This window comes from Oryzias latipes, chromosome 9 (genome assembly GCF_053564925.1).
Source record: "Oryzias latipes strain Hd-rR chromosome 9, Olatipes_Hd-rR_3.1".
Classification (NCBI taxonomy): domain Eukaryota; kingdom Metazoa; phylum Chordata; class Actinopteri; order Beloniformes; family Adrianichthyidae; genus Oryzias; species Oryzias latipes.
This window is the reverse complement of record NC_136245.1, coordinates 35,038,059-35,053,731: the sequence shown is the minus strand read 5'-3', so window position 1 is coordinate 35,053,731 and position 15,673 is coordinate 35,038,059. Positions and strand designations below refer to the sequence as shown.

At 49.5% G+C, this 15,673-nt stretch overlaps 1 protein-coding gene across 11 annotated transcripts in view; it reads left to right on the top strand.

Annotated features, from left to right (window-relative positions):
• Positions 1 to 717: 717 nt before the first annotated feature.
• slc4a4a (solute carrier family 4 member 4a) overlaps positions 718 to 15,673 on the top strand; it is a 62,749-nt gene continuing 47,793 nt past the window's right edge. For 3 of the 11 annotated variants that reach the window (XM_078953409.1, XM_078953411.1, XM_023958125.2), the window contains exons 1-4: positions 718 to 882; positions 1,061 to 1,131; positions 5,416 to 5,489; positions 9,548 to 9,721. In XM_078953409.1, coding sequence (XP_078809535.1) covers positions 1,115 to 1,131; positions 5,416 to 5,489; positions 9,548 to 9,721 — 265 coding nt within the window. In that variant the 5' untranslated portion in view covers positions 718 to 882; positions 1,061 to 1,114. The remainder of the gene's footprint in view (positions 883 to 1,060; positions 1,132 to 5,415; positions 5,490 to 9,547; positions 9,722 to 15,673) is intronic. The other 8 variants (XM_078953404.1, XM_078953406.1, XM_078953405.1 and 5 more) reach the window with 5 other exon arrangements.

Here is a 15,673-nt window from a genome sequence, read left to right as displayed (position 1 = left end):
CTAACCCATAAGCGGCGTTCCCGCATGAGGAACCAGCCTGACCATCCCACCCAGAAGCTTCTTCCTGCAGACGTTTTCAGTCGTTCCTGTCTGCTGCAGAGACTCTGGTTCTGTAGAAATGCAACTTCCTGTTGACCATCTCTGAGTCTTTCCAGGTGGATCTTCACCTTAAGGCTGTTTTCATTTCAGTTTCAGAAATCCCATTCAGAGGAAGAGTTTGTGTTTCAGGAAAGCTTTTCATGAAACTCAACAGGTTTGTTCCTGATGTGACCCACAGAACCGACGAGCGGTTCTGCTGCTGAAGAATCTTCTGAACATCAATAAAACACGTGGTTTTTAAAATCCTGTTTCCAGACTTGAACTTATGTTTCTGTTTTGGTGCCTGTCCTGTCCTGTCCTGTCCTGTCTTCTTCCTCTTGTTGTTTGAACTTTTTTTTTTTTTTTTAAGGGTTTGGGTTGGAAACAGATTTGATTCTTCCGATGTAAACAGGAAGCATACATAAAGCAAATGGGCCGTACCATTTTCTGGTGTTTTTTTGTGACAGTCATGAACTTTATCATGTTCTGGGATGTTGAATCAGCGATGATCGTCCAGCAGGTGGCGCTGCAGACCCAAAACAATGAAGAAGACTCCACTGGGATTTGAGCTTCATCTTCATTTGAACACAAATCTATTCATTGCAATGTGTGTGTGTGTGTGGGGGGGGGGGGGGGGGGGGGGCGTCTCATGTTGGAGAAGTTTCGGTGTGGGGGGTGAGTCCGACCTCCCCCCTGGAGGAGTGGCGCTGACGGAAGGATGGACCCGCGGAGGGACGCGCCGGGCTCAGACCGTGACAAACCCACGCGAGGGGGAGGCTGCGGATGCCGCGAGCGCACGCACAGGTGAGTCTGCGCGCGAGGCGCGGCGGCCAGGAGCGCGCGCCTTTTCAGTCAACGCGAGGGGCTTCTGTGGTCTGGCTTCTTCCTGCCCGGGTGTTGTGTTGTTGTTGTTGTTGCTGCTGTGGTGGAACGGACACACACACACACACACACACACACAGCTCTCCTGTCTGTCTCGCAGACCAAACAACCGCTGCACTGAGGAGGAGGAGGCTGAGCGCGCGCGGAGGAAAAGATGAGCTCCCACAAGAAGTAAGTGACCCCATCCTCATGAGCAGCTTCACCTGTCCTCAGGGTGTCGGGAGTTTTCCCGATGCAGCTGAGGATTCTGGGTAACTTGAGACGTTTGATAGACATTCATGAAGCTCCAGAAGAGACAGAAAAGTTCCTGAAATCTGAAGAATCCGCTTCAATCTTCCTCTGAACTTTCCATTCAAACGTTGTTCCTCCTGAAGACGTCGGATCATTTGAACAGAATCATCTGATGGATCAACTGATGAAGAGGCATTTTGGGAGGAGCCCTCAGAGGAGGAGATGTTCCACCTCTGAGCGGCTCCAGCTGCAGGCGTCTCCTCTCTGAGTGAAGATGATGTCATAGCAGCTCCTGTGGAGAGGAAGGCCTGCAGATGTTCACATGGTGGAGGTCTGAATCTTATGACTGAGGGATGAACCAAAGAGTTTTAGAATGAAGGAGGTCTGCAGGAACCGCAGAACTCGCCAAAGCCGGGGAAGTTATCTTTTGGGGGGGGGGTGGACTTCAGATGGGCAGTGATGGAGAACAGTCCCATCTAAACAGACGTTACGTAAATAATGTTCATGTAGTTCCTGTGGAACAGCTGGTGTCAGGAGACACCCTCCACATGGGGGCCCTCTCCTGTCCACATGGGGGCCCTCTCCTGTCCACATGGGGGCGCTCTCCTGTCCACATGGGGGTGTTCTCCTGTCCACGTGGGGGCCCTCTCCTGTCCACATGGGGGCCCTCTCCTGTCCACATGGGGGTGTTCTCCTGTCCACATGGGGGCGCTCTCCTGTCCACATGGGGGTGTTCTCCTGTCCACGTGGGGGCCCTCTCCTGTCCACATGGGGGCACTCTCCTGTCCACATGGGGGCGTTCTCCTGTCCACATGGGGGCCCTCTCCTGTCCACATGGGGGCACTCTCCTGTCCACGTGGGGGCCCTCTCCTGTCCACATGGGGGCACTCTCCTGTCCACATGGGGGCACTCTCCTGTCCACATGGGGGCGTTCTCCTGTCCACATGGGGGCACTCTCCTGTCCACATGGGGGCGTTCTCCTGTCCACATGGGGGCACTCTCCTGTCCACATGGGGGCGCTCTCCTGTCCACATGGGGGCGTTCTCCTGTCCACATGGGGGCACTCTCCTGTCCACATGGGGGCGTTCTCCTGTCCACATGGGGGCCCTCTCCTGTCCACATGGGGGCACTCTCCTGTCCACATGGGGGCGTTCTCCTGTCCAAATGGGGGCACTCTCCTGTCCACATTGGGGCGTTCTCCTGTCCACATGGGGGCGTTCTCCTGTCCACATGGGGGCACTCTCCTGACCACATGGGGGCGTTCTCCTGTCCACATGGGGGCACTCTCCTGTCCACATGGGGGCGCTCTCCTGTCCACATGGGGGCACTCTCCTGTCCACATGGGGGCACTCTCCTGTCCACATGGGGGTGTTCTCCTGTCCACATGGGGGCCCTCTCCTGCCCACATGGGGGCCCTCTCCTGTCCACATGGGGGCGCTCTCCTGTCCACATGGGGGTGTTCCCCTGTCCACGTGGGGGCCCTCTCCTGTCCACATGGGGGCACTCTCCTGTCCACATGGGGGCGTTCTCCTGTCCACATGGGGGCCCTCTCCTGTCCACATGGGGGCCCTCTCCTGTCCACATGGGAGCACTCTCCTGTCCACATGGGGGCGTTCTCCTGTCCACATGGGGGCCCTCTCCTGTCCACATGGGGGCACTCTCCTGTCCACATGGGGGCCCTCTCCTGTGTTTCCATGTACCTCAGGTGAAGATCCTGGAGCGGCCCCCCCTAACAGAGCTAGAAGCACCTCAGCGTCTTCCAGTACTTCTCACCTTCTTTGACCAAAAGGGCTTTCCAGTCCAGGTGAAGTCCTCACACAGTGATGGCGAGCTGTGCTCAGAGGTAACCGGGCCCCGGCGGCGGGGTCGGTGTCAGCGCCACACGGCTGCAGTGGTTTAGATGACAGTCACTGAGTTTCTGTGACTGTTGAGTCCTTTTGTGTGCTTTTGCTGTTCCACCGTAAACCCAGAGAACAGGTGAGAACGCCGTCAGGTACCTGCTGCCCCATTGGGGCTCTCAGCCGGTTTGCCCTCCGTCTCCTGAACAGAGGTCTGGAGGGCGGAGCTTCAGGCTGTCCGGCGTTCCTGCAGCCTCAGAGCAGCTCAGACAGCTGATGCTTTCCCCGCCATGATGACGAAGGCGTTTCATCAGAGGAGAAACTCCCACATCGACTTCCTGTTTTATTCAGGACGCAGCTCCGCCCGTAAAGCTCCACTCTGTTTTTGATGTTTTTAAAATCTTCTTGAAGCATTTTTCTGATGATGGAGGACATTTAAAAGACAATTAAGCTTAATATAAGTCAGGACTTTATTGATCCCCAAAGGGAAGTTCAGTTATAAAACGGCATTTCTGAGTATTTCTTTGTTCAAACTGTTGTGAATCAGGAGCAGATGAAAATGGTTTTTGGAACGTAAGATCGTATTTGTGATGGAGAAAATACTCTGGGCGGGGTCACAGTCTTCCAGCTCCGCCCTTTTCTGATCCTCCACCTGCAGACCAACAGATCCATGAACGTCTTTGTTTTCCTGGCCTGAGCTGGAATCTGGATCAGAACTGGACGGATGGATGGATCTGATGTTGCTGCTGTTTTTGATGCCCCGCTAATGTTAGGTTGGGGGGGTGAGGGGCTGTAAGCTAGAGGGAGAGAGTGGAAACAGAGAGTTCTTATGGCGAGGGGAAATGGGGCGGGCTTACTCCCTATAACAGTCCTGCCCACGACTCAGAGGTGAATTTCTGTCAATTTGTGGGGTGCACGTTACTTTCTCTGTGCACGGAGGGGCAAATGCCAGTGGACTGGTGTCCCCCCAGGTCCTCCGCTCAGCCTGCAGCGGCTCAGTTTCCTCATTTCCTGTTTGCTGGTCCGTATTTGGACCAAAGTTTGGGTCGGTCCCACAGGCAGAGAAGGTTCTGCTGGGCTCCCCCCTGTCGTGCTGCCGCTGCTCCATAGGTGGCGTTGGGGAAGCAGCAGAGGCTGAACTTCACAGACTGTTGGTGAATCATTATGCAGAGACCGGGCCGCTGGGGGGGTCCGTTTCTTCAGGAATCAGTGTGGGTTTCAGTTGTTCTGCAGAGCTCTGACCCGAAGCTCTGGACCTGGACCCCCCCGTGAGGCGACTCTCCTGAACAATGATTGAGCTGTTCGGGTTACCTGGCAGAGCAGAGGGAACTCTGGTGAGACGTGGAGAGATCCGCAGATCAAATATTCTCCCTGAGAGTCAGAATCCCCTCCTGAAGCTGAAGTTCATGGATTTTCACTTCGCTCTTCTCGAGTTTGACCAGCCGAGCATCTTAGTGCAGGTCTTCTCATTCCCCCTCAGGTTTCTAATCATTTCCAGGTGTTCGAAATAACTCCGTGTCTCAGCAGTAACACCGTTTCTCTACAGAACCCTTCTGTTTGTGAGCGGCACATGTGCCTCCTCCATCGGGCTACACGCAGTTTCCTTACTGTTTTTAGACTTTGACTTGTATTTCGTTGGGCAGTCATGTAGAACATTTCACTACATATTGTACTATGTATGTATATGTGTGTGATAAATAGCCTTTACCCCCCCATAAGAAGCTCTAAAAAACAAACTGTCCTTTCAGCAGAGAAACAGGGTTCGATTCCGGGTGAGCCGGCCCTGCAGGGTGGCGGGGGTCCGGCGCAGCGGCCTGCTACGGGGCGGCTGTGTGTCACTTAAGCAAAGCCGCTGTAATCCTGTAAGGGCGGATGAGTACGCAGACATGTGATGCTCCACTTGTGCTCCAGGGTGGTGGTGGTGGTGGTGGTGGTGGTAGGCAGATGGAGAGGCTGTGTGTGTGTGTGTGTGTTTGTCTTTAACTTTCTGATGGTTTTCCAAAACTCCAGCCATGATAGTGAACAGACATGTCAGACTCTGTACAGGTGTCCGTCAGCACCTGTCTGCTCACAGCCAATCAGCAGACTTCCTGTCCTCCGCCTCACCTCGCTCTCCAGATTAAAGCCCCACAAACACCTATCGGCGGCGCTCAGCCCTCCTCAAGGATGACACACTTCCTTCCAGTCGGCGTGGCGTGGAGTCAGACCTGCTGGCCGCTCCGTCGGGCGTAGGTGGTCTCTGATGGGTGGAGATGAGCGCCGCCGGCAGCACCAGACTGACCCCGAGCGCCAACCTGCTGCAGCCCAACGAGCCGCGGTGCTATGGCTCCACGCTGTCTCTGGAGGAGAAGTGTGAACAGTCTTTCTTCCTCTTCTACTACTACAGGATGGAGGACGAGGCGGTGCTGGACCGCGGGGCGTCCCTACTCAAGAAAGTCTGCGATGAGGAGGAGGTGGAGGGTAAGTGGACCTACGTTTCCACCGTGTATGTGGGGGTCGGTGTTGGGAGGAAAGGAGCTGGCTGACAGGAGGGATCAGCTCTCCAAAGCTCACTTCCTGGATGGACACCCTGCTGCTCACCTATTTAGGCAGCAAGCTGGCAGAGAAAACCACGTGAGCCAGTGTTTACCCGACTAATCCCCTCAGGGACCTGCAGCGCAACCAAGACCGGAAACCTCCCTGAGTACTAGTTAAGGATTAGTTAGTAAAACGGATCTGACCCTGCAGGAGAGGGTTTCCATGGCAACCACCTAATAAACAAAACCACCAAAGTAGAGAAAGGAAAGCTCAGCCGTTAAAGACCCACTGCAATCAAAATCCTGTCCTGAACTGGTTTTTGTAGCCGTTTTTCCATGATGGAGGACACAAACAAAAGAATCTTCGGAGTATTTTTGATGTAAATCAGGAACAATCAGGAGCAGACAAACATTAACCGTTTGAAAAAGCTCTCTTCTGTCACGCAGACAGTGAAATGCTGTGAATGGATCTGACGTCGCTCTGCATTTTAGTTGGGTTGGGGTAGTGGGGGGCCGTAAGCTAGCAGGAGAGAGTGTAAACAAAGGGATGATGGGAAATGAGTGCAGGCTTACTCCCACAACAACAGCCCCGCCCACAGCTCAGGGGTGAATTATTAGCATATTCAGCATTATTCTGTTTCTTTTTTGTTTCATATAAAGTAACTCTTCTGAATGGCTTCAAGTCATTCATTTTCTGCATTCGCTGAAGCACATTAGTTCTTGTTGCTTTTTGGGTTGAGCGCTTTTTTCTGTGACATCATTTCCTGTCTCCTCCTTGGTCTGGGCTTCTCTTGTCCGGTAGTTTGTGTCTGAACGGCAGCATCCGCTGAGGACGCTCTCCTGCCTGAAAGCACGTTATCCTTGGAATTCTGGAAATTCCTCTGAATGTCACAAACGTTCAGCTCTTCATCTCAGATTCAGTCATCAGAAACATTCAGACGTGTGGAAATCCTCCAATGAAATATGTAACCACCATCATTAATGAATGACATGTGGACGTCAGAGTTGGGTAAAATGCCGGAGCAGCAGTTCCTGTCAGGGTCCAGCGCTCAGATCCGGGTCGTGGGTCCAGCTGGTTCTGAAAGGCTGAATCACAGAGCAGCTCCACTTTCTGTCAGTTTCATTTTCCCTCCTTATTTCTCTCTTCTTTGCCTAAAATCAAAGGTTTGTTGGTTGTTGTTGTGTTTGGAGCTCTGCAGTCATTAGTATGCTGTGGCTGTGGTGTGGCGTGCTGCCATCCTTCTCGCCGGTCTGGGCCGGCCTCAGCGTTGCTGTTACCGGGGGAACTGGTGGTAACGTTGCCTTTCTCCAGAAATCTAGAGAGCTAAACAAACGTCCCAGGGAACAGTTTGTTTCATTCAGGCCGAGCTCCCACAGAACGTCTTCCTTCTCCTCAAAGAAAGAAGGAAGTGGTTTGAAAGCTGCTCTTTCCGACTGCAAATCTCCTTTTCTCGCATCCTGACTCCAACGTTTTTCACGTCTTCTCTTCCACCGTCTTCCTGGCTGTCCAGAGTGAAAAAGACTCCATGATCTCCTTTCGTCTGTTTGTTTAGTTCCAACTTTATAAAATGGTTTTTGTTGTGTGAAACCCAGAAAACCCAGAGGACATTAGACGATGAGGTCGTTTAATCAGGAAGTACGCTTGGTGGAGATCCTCATCACGGTTCAACAGACCAACATGGAGTTCTAGTTTCTATTGAAACCGGGACTGAAGAACATTTCTAATCATTCAAATCAGTGACTTTGTTGGCTTTGGTTCCATTTTTGGTTGAATGAATGAATTTATATCAGAGGTTTTCCTAAAACCGTAATATCCCTTCAGGAGTGGGCATAACCATAAATAAAGTGGATAAAGTTCATCTGCAGACGTGACACTAAATCCTTGGCCTTGTGTGATCAAGAAATCCTCCAGAATGAATACACTGCAAATACAGACCATAATATTCATGAAAAGTTCAGGAATCTGCGTTTATTATTAGAATAAGCTTAAAGCAAATACTATCTTATTCTGCACAACAATGTTTAGTCTCTGTCCAGAATGAAAAGACAAAAACATGGACGTCATTAATATACATTTTCTTTTGATCATAAACCAATAAAGTTCTAATTCTATTCAGGATAACGGCATCAGGAAGTAGAGAAAATGAGGACGGGTCACCATAGCAGACTGTAGCTGGAACAAAAAGACATTTTCATTGAAGTCAACTTACTTCAGCTGATGATTCCAGGTTGAACTGGGAGTTTTATTCTGAAAAGAACTCATGTGTGCCTTAAAAAGAAAAAATATTTATTTATTAAAAACACAATGCTCCAGTGTTTCATTCATTAAAAAACTGTAGTACATGTATACAAACCATAATCATGACCATACATGTTTGATTGACACACATGGTGATTTCACTCAAACAATCACTTTAAACACATGGTTAATTTCCATACATGCTAATCTCATACTGATGGTAAATTCACACACGTTAAATTCTTGCATACGGTAACTTTGTGGACACGGTTAATTCACACACACAGTACGTTTATGAACATGCTAAATTCACACAAATGCAGTGAATTCTTGGAAACGGTAAATCTACAGACACGGTAAATTCCCACACATGCCTGCAGACTCACATCTGTCAATCATCCTCTGCTTTGCAAAGTCGTGAACCTTTGTTGAACGTGGGCAGAAACAGAACTGGTTACTGCAGTGAAGGGAAATCTTTCAAACTGCTGTGATTTTGTTGGAACTGAGAAATCTGGATCAGCTCTGTCTGCAGGAGGAAAGGAGGACGATGGAGCGTTTGATTGGTTAGACTGATGACGTTCATCTTTCAGCCTCTAAACGGGATTGGAGACGGTTTGATGAAGGAACTTCGTCATCATGAGAACTTTTGCCCAAAGCTGCAGTGATTGGATGAAGTTGCTGTGTAGAGAAAAAGGGATTCACTGAATCCCAGAAGTCTCCTTTCCTTGTGAGTCAGAAGATGCGTGGCGGACGCTGTTCTCCCGTGTTGTCCCATTGACACAGCAGGCCCGTCCGTGCAGGACCCAGAGCCGTCTGCTGGTCCATCATGGTGGACGGTCTGTCAGTCCTGCTGGACTCTGACGGGGGATTGGTGTGAAAACCACAACAAAGGCGTTGCAGTCGGTGTGGATAAAGCCGCGATTGTTCCTTAGAGGGACGCCGGTGCTGAGCGGTTCTGCTGCGTCCCGGCAGGGTCATGCTCCGACTCTGGACTCCGAAAGGAGACGTGTGCGGCAGGGTTCTGTTTGAAATCCTGTCTGTGTTCAGCAGCAGAACAACAAACAAAGGGTGTGAGGATGAGGTTGGATGTTCTGCTGCCTTCATGCGGCTTCAGGAAAAAACAACCATGAGGACAGAAACAGGTTTACGGCACACTATGGCTGATCCGCGGTTCCAGAGTCTCACGCGGAAAAGAACCACTTAAACATCAACGTGGATCCAAGTCCAAATGTCCTCATTAAAAATTCATTTTGAATGAACTTTATTCACAGTTTTGTTGAAGCACAGTTTGAAATGTGACAGAGAACAACTGGAATCCAGTAGTTTTTCAAAATAAAACGTCAGATTAGGATTATGAAGAAAAGGGACGTACTGTAAGTGATGTATTTGTTTCAGTACCATGTGACCCACAGAACCGAGGCTTGTGGACCACCGGGTCTGGAGGAAAGACTGCAGTAAACGCTAAGAAGAGTTTTCCTCCACAGATCTAAGATCCTGCTGACATCCAGGAGAAATGTGCTGTCTTCAGTGCTATGTGACACTTCTGCCTCTGTACAATTATCGGTTTGGACATAGTTCTGTGACCTTCACGACCCGGCTTGGTTCTGCTGGGGGGTTGCTGTCTCCGGGCTCTGTTCTTGAAATGAATCCAGCACATGAGGATCAGGAAGCAGTTAGGAGGAACTCTGTGGTTTTCAGGAAAATGCTGCGATGACACCATCATTTCCGTCTGACTTCATCCTCCTCCTTTTTGTCTCCTGCAGGCCACCACACCATCTACATTGGTGTCCGTGTCCCCAAGAGCTATCGGCGTCGGAGGCGTCACCGCCGGAGAACCGGCCACAAGGACAGAAAGGAGAGGTTGATGGAAAACGCCTCTGACAAGTCGGACACAGAAAACAACGAGGAGGCCAGCAACAGCATCCTCAAACCTCTCAGTAAGTTCTGATGGACTTCCTGTCAGGCCTGATTAGGCTTCACGTCTGTCTCCGCTGGAGGCTGCTCTCTTTTCTGGAAAAATGCCCCTGGAACTCTCAGTGACCCCCAACAAAGTTGCTGAGTCCACTTTGGTCCAGAAATAGCGGTGAATGTTGTGCAGAGTGATGGCTGTGAGCGGACTGGGAGGCTGCTGGGATGCAGCGGTGCAGACGCTGCTGCAGGCTCCGTCAGCGCCGCTGGAGCAGCTTCCTCAGGTTTCTGTGACGGTTTGGAGGGAAGTGGAGAAATCAGCTGGAAAGGCGGTTTCAGAGGGAAGAGGAAGATCTTTGCTCCGCACGTTTCCTCCGCTTCAGTCGTTTTCTGTCCTTTGATGAGTTTGTAGGAAGACTGTTTCTGTAAAATGAGAGACGGTGTGAAACCGCTCAGCTCCTCTTCCTCTGATTCTGGGTTTGGGTTGATTCTGTCGGACTGAAAAGCTGCAGATGTTTCCGTACCCCAAAGAGCAGAGTTATGTCATTATTTAACAAATATGAAAAAAGAAAAACACTGGAAACAAAAGATCTTCTTGTGTTTCTCAGCAGTAATTCATTCTGCACATTTACTGCGGTTCAGCATCAGTCAGTCTCATCTCTGTTTCTCAGCTTCTAGCCAGAATGTAGCAATATTTTCATGTGAATGTAGTTTTCTGTGCATTTGCTGTGATTATCAGGTAGTTCAGTTCATTCAGCGTTTTGTTCACCAGCTTGTTGGTTAAAAATGGTTCCTTTGTGACAAAAAAAATACATTTCACACAAATGTCAGAAAGGCTCTGGATTCAGACAATTCACACAAAAACATTCAGACAAATCCAACCAAAATATCAGATGCAGCTTTTCAACAAAGTTCCTCTGAAATCATGGGTTCTCCAGAGGTTCTCCAGAGGTTCTCCAAAGGTTCTCCAGAGGTTCTCCTAAGGTTCTCCTTTGACTGACTGGAGCTGTAAACTCTTTCCTCTGTTCCATAAATCCAAAACTGTCCCGACTCTCACGTTCTGTGTTTGGATGAGGAGGATGCAGGCGTCCAGCTGACCAGCATCATGATGTTCCTCAGATCTCTGAGGAACATCATGATGCATTCAGTAAAGTTCCTCAGATCTCTGAGGACGTCTGATGCTCTGAGCTCTTTCTTGGTGATTTGCCGCCGCCTCCTGCAAAGCAACAGTTCTGAGGTTTGTTAGCAGCCGGTCAGGTCGGTAAAGACGGTCTGTAGGAACCCGGAGACTCGGCCGATTATTTGGTTTTCTGCTTCTTGTGTGCAAACAGACTTTAGCTGAGAGTCTTCTCTGTTGGATTCAAGCCAGAGCGTCTAATGTTAGTCATGTTTAAACAGGAGTCATGTGAAGGCGGAGCTGAGGATCATCTTTTCTTGAACTGCGGTCCAAACAGACGTAGGTCCGGCTCCGTGTTGCACCTTCGTCTAGCTTTGTCCCATGAATCCACAAGAGTTGCATCACAGAAGACTTCTGGTGTTTGGCCAGCAGCTGTGGCACTGAGATGTTCAGAGACAGAAATGGAGGACCCTCATTGAGGAAGAGGAGGAAGGGACGGGACGAAGACCTTTAGGAAACAGCAACAAATGCAGGGAGAAACGTTGACAAACGACCGGCTACCAAACAACAGAAGAATCTGTCTGCCGTCATCCAAGAGGATCAAGGATTTCTGTTGTTATGACAAATCAAAAGAGCGTGTGCTTCACTACCTCCTGAGAAGGCCCAAAGCGCCTTAACATCACTGTCCCATTCCCCCATAAACACACGTTCACACAGGGATCTGATGCCCAACGCCGGCGCCAACCTGTAACACGGCGGGAACTGAACCTGTGATCGTTTGATCAGAGGTCGACCGCTCTCCTTCAGCACCACGGCCGGCTCAAAGAATTGATGAAAGCAGCGATTGACATGTGACTGTCTAATCCAGAGGTTCAAATCACCTAATTGGGCGTGGTCTTAAAATTACCAAGTGTGTCTGTACCAAGGCTCCGCCCATTTTCTAAGAGAACTGGTTTGTTGACATTAAATGCAACCGAAAGGCGACGCCCACAGAGCTGAAGACGTGGCATCAAAGCCGCCTGAAGGGGGACACCTTTCTGTTTCAAAGGTCATGATCCACGTTAACCAAACAACAACGACTGGAAAAAAACCCTGAATCAAGTTTAATCCCAGATACGAACAAAACGTCTGTGACCAGAAAAGATCCAGAATGCAAACAAAAACGATCGTTTATCTCCTTTAAGACCCACTCTGATGAAAACGCTGTTTCTGGTGTTTCTGACATGCTATCGTGGCTTTTTCTGATGATGGAGGACTTTATTCTACAAAGATTGTATTTGTGACATAGAAAATACAGTGGGCGGGGCCACAGTCTTCCTGCTCCGCCCCTTTCTGATCATCCACCTGCAGACAAACAGATCCATGAACGTCTTTGTTTTCCAATGGATGGATCTGATCCTGATCACCAATTTTTGATGATCCCCTATTGCTAGGTTGGGGGTGTGAGGGGATGTAAGCTAGAGGGAGAGAGAGTCAACAAACCTGATTGGAAGTCAGGACAGGTGAACTCTGCCCCAGGAGCCCCGCCCACAACACAGAGGGGAATTTCTGCTCTGCAGAAAACAGCACGAACCACCAGGAACGCTTTGAAAACGGATCAGAAGATGATCGGATGGGACTGTAACGGGTTTTTGTAAACTGATGGTTTTTCAGAAAACTTTCCAAGATCTCTGTCAGTTTTATCTCCAACTAAAGCACAAAAGTCCCAGACCTCCAGCAGTTTGAAAGAAATCAGAGAGATAATTCCCAAACAGGGACAAAAGAAGAAAAAGTCAGCTAAGCAGCCATCTGCCAGACGGAGAAAAGCTGACCGCCATGCTACCCCACGGCCTGCTGTTATTTACCCCTCTGCCCCACGCCGCTCTCTCTGGGAACCGTGGCGGCCTGGAGGGCGGGCCCGTGTCTGCCGGGACTTAAATCCTTTTGTTTGGTCAGATGGACTCCGCGGGGCAGCCGGCTCATCCCGGTTCATGATCCTGGATCCTGCCTGTCCTCTGTGCAGATATTTGACCCTTCCTTGCTTTGATGAGAATCGTCTTTTTAATCATGTTTCCCATTTTCCTGCTGGGATCAAATAGAGTGGATTACACAGATTATGTAGAAACTTGGTTCGTGGAGCTGCTTCCTCTGTGCGTTTCTGTGAACCGTATAGGAATACCAAAAGCAGCCAATGACCAACAAGCTGAGTGGGATGTGTCGGCACGTCGGCTTTACATCGAAACGTCACTTTTCTGAAAGAATCGACACGTTGGAACGACACGAAAAAACAAATGAATCCAATGATTTGAAATCTTCACTTTGGTTCCAGCTGAATGTGAATCCTTGGACTTCTGCTCCTTCCAGCTTTGGAATAAATCATTTCAGGAAAGAGCTGAAAGTCAAATGCAAGTTCGGCAAAATACATTCCAGTAAACAGCCATGGAACTTTGGAAGTATTTGGTCAAAACAGAAATAGAAACATGCCGAGCATCTCTGAAAAAGCAAAGCCAGGATCTAAGCTCTGCAGCCACACGCCGGCTTTTTCTCGTTAGCGTGTCAGAGAAACGCCTTTTCCCACAAAGACGATGCGGGTGTTTCCTGTTAGCACCGCCTCATGGACTCAATCCCCAAAACGTTCTGCCCCCCGTTCCACACAGACCACAGATTCTGTTCTAACATCTGCTCTCTAGGGGGCGCTGTGTTCTTTCTGAAGCCCTAACCAGGGCCAAAAAAGTCAGGAAGAAGAAAGTGGTTGTTCCTGCTAAACATCTGACTGTCATGTCCGAAGACGCTCCTGCTGCTCCTCACTGCTCCTCCTCTACCCAGCATGCATTTCCAAACTTCTTCGTGGCTCCTGCTTCTTCAGATTCACGCTGTGGCCGTTTGGTTCTCCTCCAAACACACGAAGCTCACAGCGCCTCCTCTGTTTGGTTCTTACGTCTGCGTTCACACTGAAGGGAACCGTACCAGAGTTCACCTGCAGGAGAGCAGAGAGCCTCGGTCCTTCACACCTGGACCGAGCCGAGAGGACGTCAGATCCTCTGTCGTGGGTCACATGTGTTGCTCTTTACCTTTGGGTCAGAATCCTTCCATCCAGCCTCCAACCTATGGGAGACCTTCACATCGTCCTTTAGGATGAGCTCTGAACACCCTCACCTGTAGTGATTCATAGTTTAGCTCCTACAAATTAAAAGCTGGCGGTTGACTCTGAAACTGGGACTTCCTTGTTTGTTTTTTAATAAATGGAGGGAGCTCCTTCCAGGGTTGAAGTCTAGTTTCTCAGTTTTGGTCATATTGTTTCAGGTGCCATGGCTCCAGGGTGTACTTTTACTCTGAAAAGCCCCAGGCCCCCCTAAGCATTGAAACCAATCCCAGCCCCTGCACACTGAAAGGAGAGGTTTGTATGGAGGAAGGTGGCTCTGTGCCGGCCTCCTCAGGAGAACAGGAACGTCCGGTTCCAGGTAGAACAGCAGACAGAGACCGTGAGTCTCCTCTGCTGGGACTCCTCACGCTCACAGGACATGGAGGGTATTTGTGTGGGATGCATGGCAGGGGTGGGACTGAACGGGCCTTTAGAGCCAGTCAGACGAAGATTCTGCTGGGCAGCGGGCATTCTTCCTCCATCCCATATCCCATGAGCCTTTGCTGCTGGGACAAAGTCCTCTTTGTGTGGCCGTGGCTCTTGGCTGGAGCACACAGCGCTTTGATTGCGTTTGAACGATGGGATTTTCATGTCTATCCCTTCTTTTCGTGCTCGGTTCACCCCTCTTTGCCTCACTGAGCCCCCTCCCCAACGCTCTGAGAGGATCTGGGCTGTGGACAGCCGTCCTCTGAGACTCTGCAGCAAACTTTCTCTTCAAATGTTTAGTAAATACAAATGACAGCACATTTGTGTTGAATGTGTTCTGGTGGCTGAAAAGAGCAGAATTATTTAGAAAATGAATTTAGTTTCCAAAAGACGTTAATTCTGCAAAAGTCTAACTGCACAGAAAAAGCTGCTCCTCCTGTTTAGGACCAAAACGCTGCTATGACCTCGGACCATCAGATGTGAAGGACTGGAAACAGATGCAGCTTCGCTGTTTCTGGAGCCTCACATCAAAGTTTTTGGGGTTTAGCTGTGGCCCAAAGTCCACCATGAAATGACCGACGGATCCTCCGCTCCATTCTTTCATGTCAGAGTTTTGCCGCACACGCATGGTCACATGGTTTTTTCAGCAGACTCCTGGCCGGGTAAAACACTGGGCCATGAAGGAACCTTCCAGAACCTTTAATGCTAAAAGAGCCCGTGGGTCCAGTTTCTGGATCAGAAACCGATGGAGAACCACAAAGTCCCAAAGCAGTTTGGAGAAAGACATTTTACAGTAGCTTTTATAGATTTACAAGAGTTGAAATATGAAAGCATTTCATGTTTATTATATTCCTTTGGACTGCGGGACACACAAGTTCCTTTCAAAATAAAAGACACTTCTGCTGCAATAGATATACTTTGCAGCTTTAGGAACTTTGCTTCTCCAGAAAAGAACGAGTTTAAACATTTTCTATGAATCAAAAACCACTTTGAACAAACGTGTGATCATCATTTTGCTTAGTTCCCTGAAATGTGTGCGTATTGGAGGAGTGGTCTTAAAAAAGACAAACGTAGGATCACCTCAGTTTAAAATCTACAAAGAAATGACCGAAAAAAAAACTATTTATGCAAATTGTTGGCGTTTTTCTCCAGAGAGCCACAATGGAGGGACAAGGAGCCTCAGGAGGCTCCACAGCTTCAGGCTGCAGACCCCTGAGCCAAACCCTCACAGCTGTGCTGCAGTGGTTTGAAAGTCAAGGTTCAAATCCCAGCTGATCCTCTTTCTGTGTGGAATTTGCATGTTCTCCAGGTTCCTGC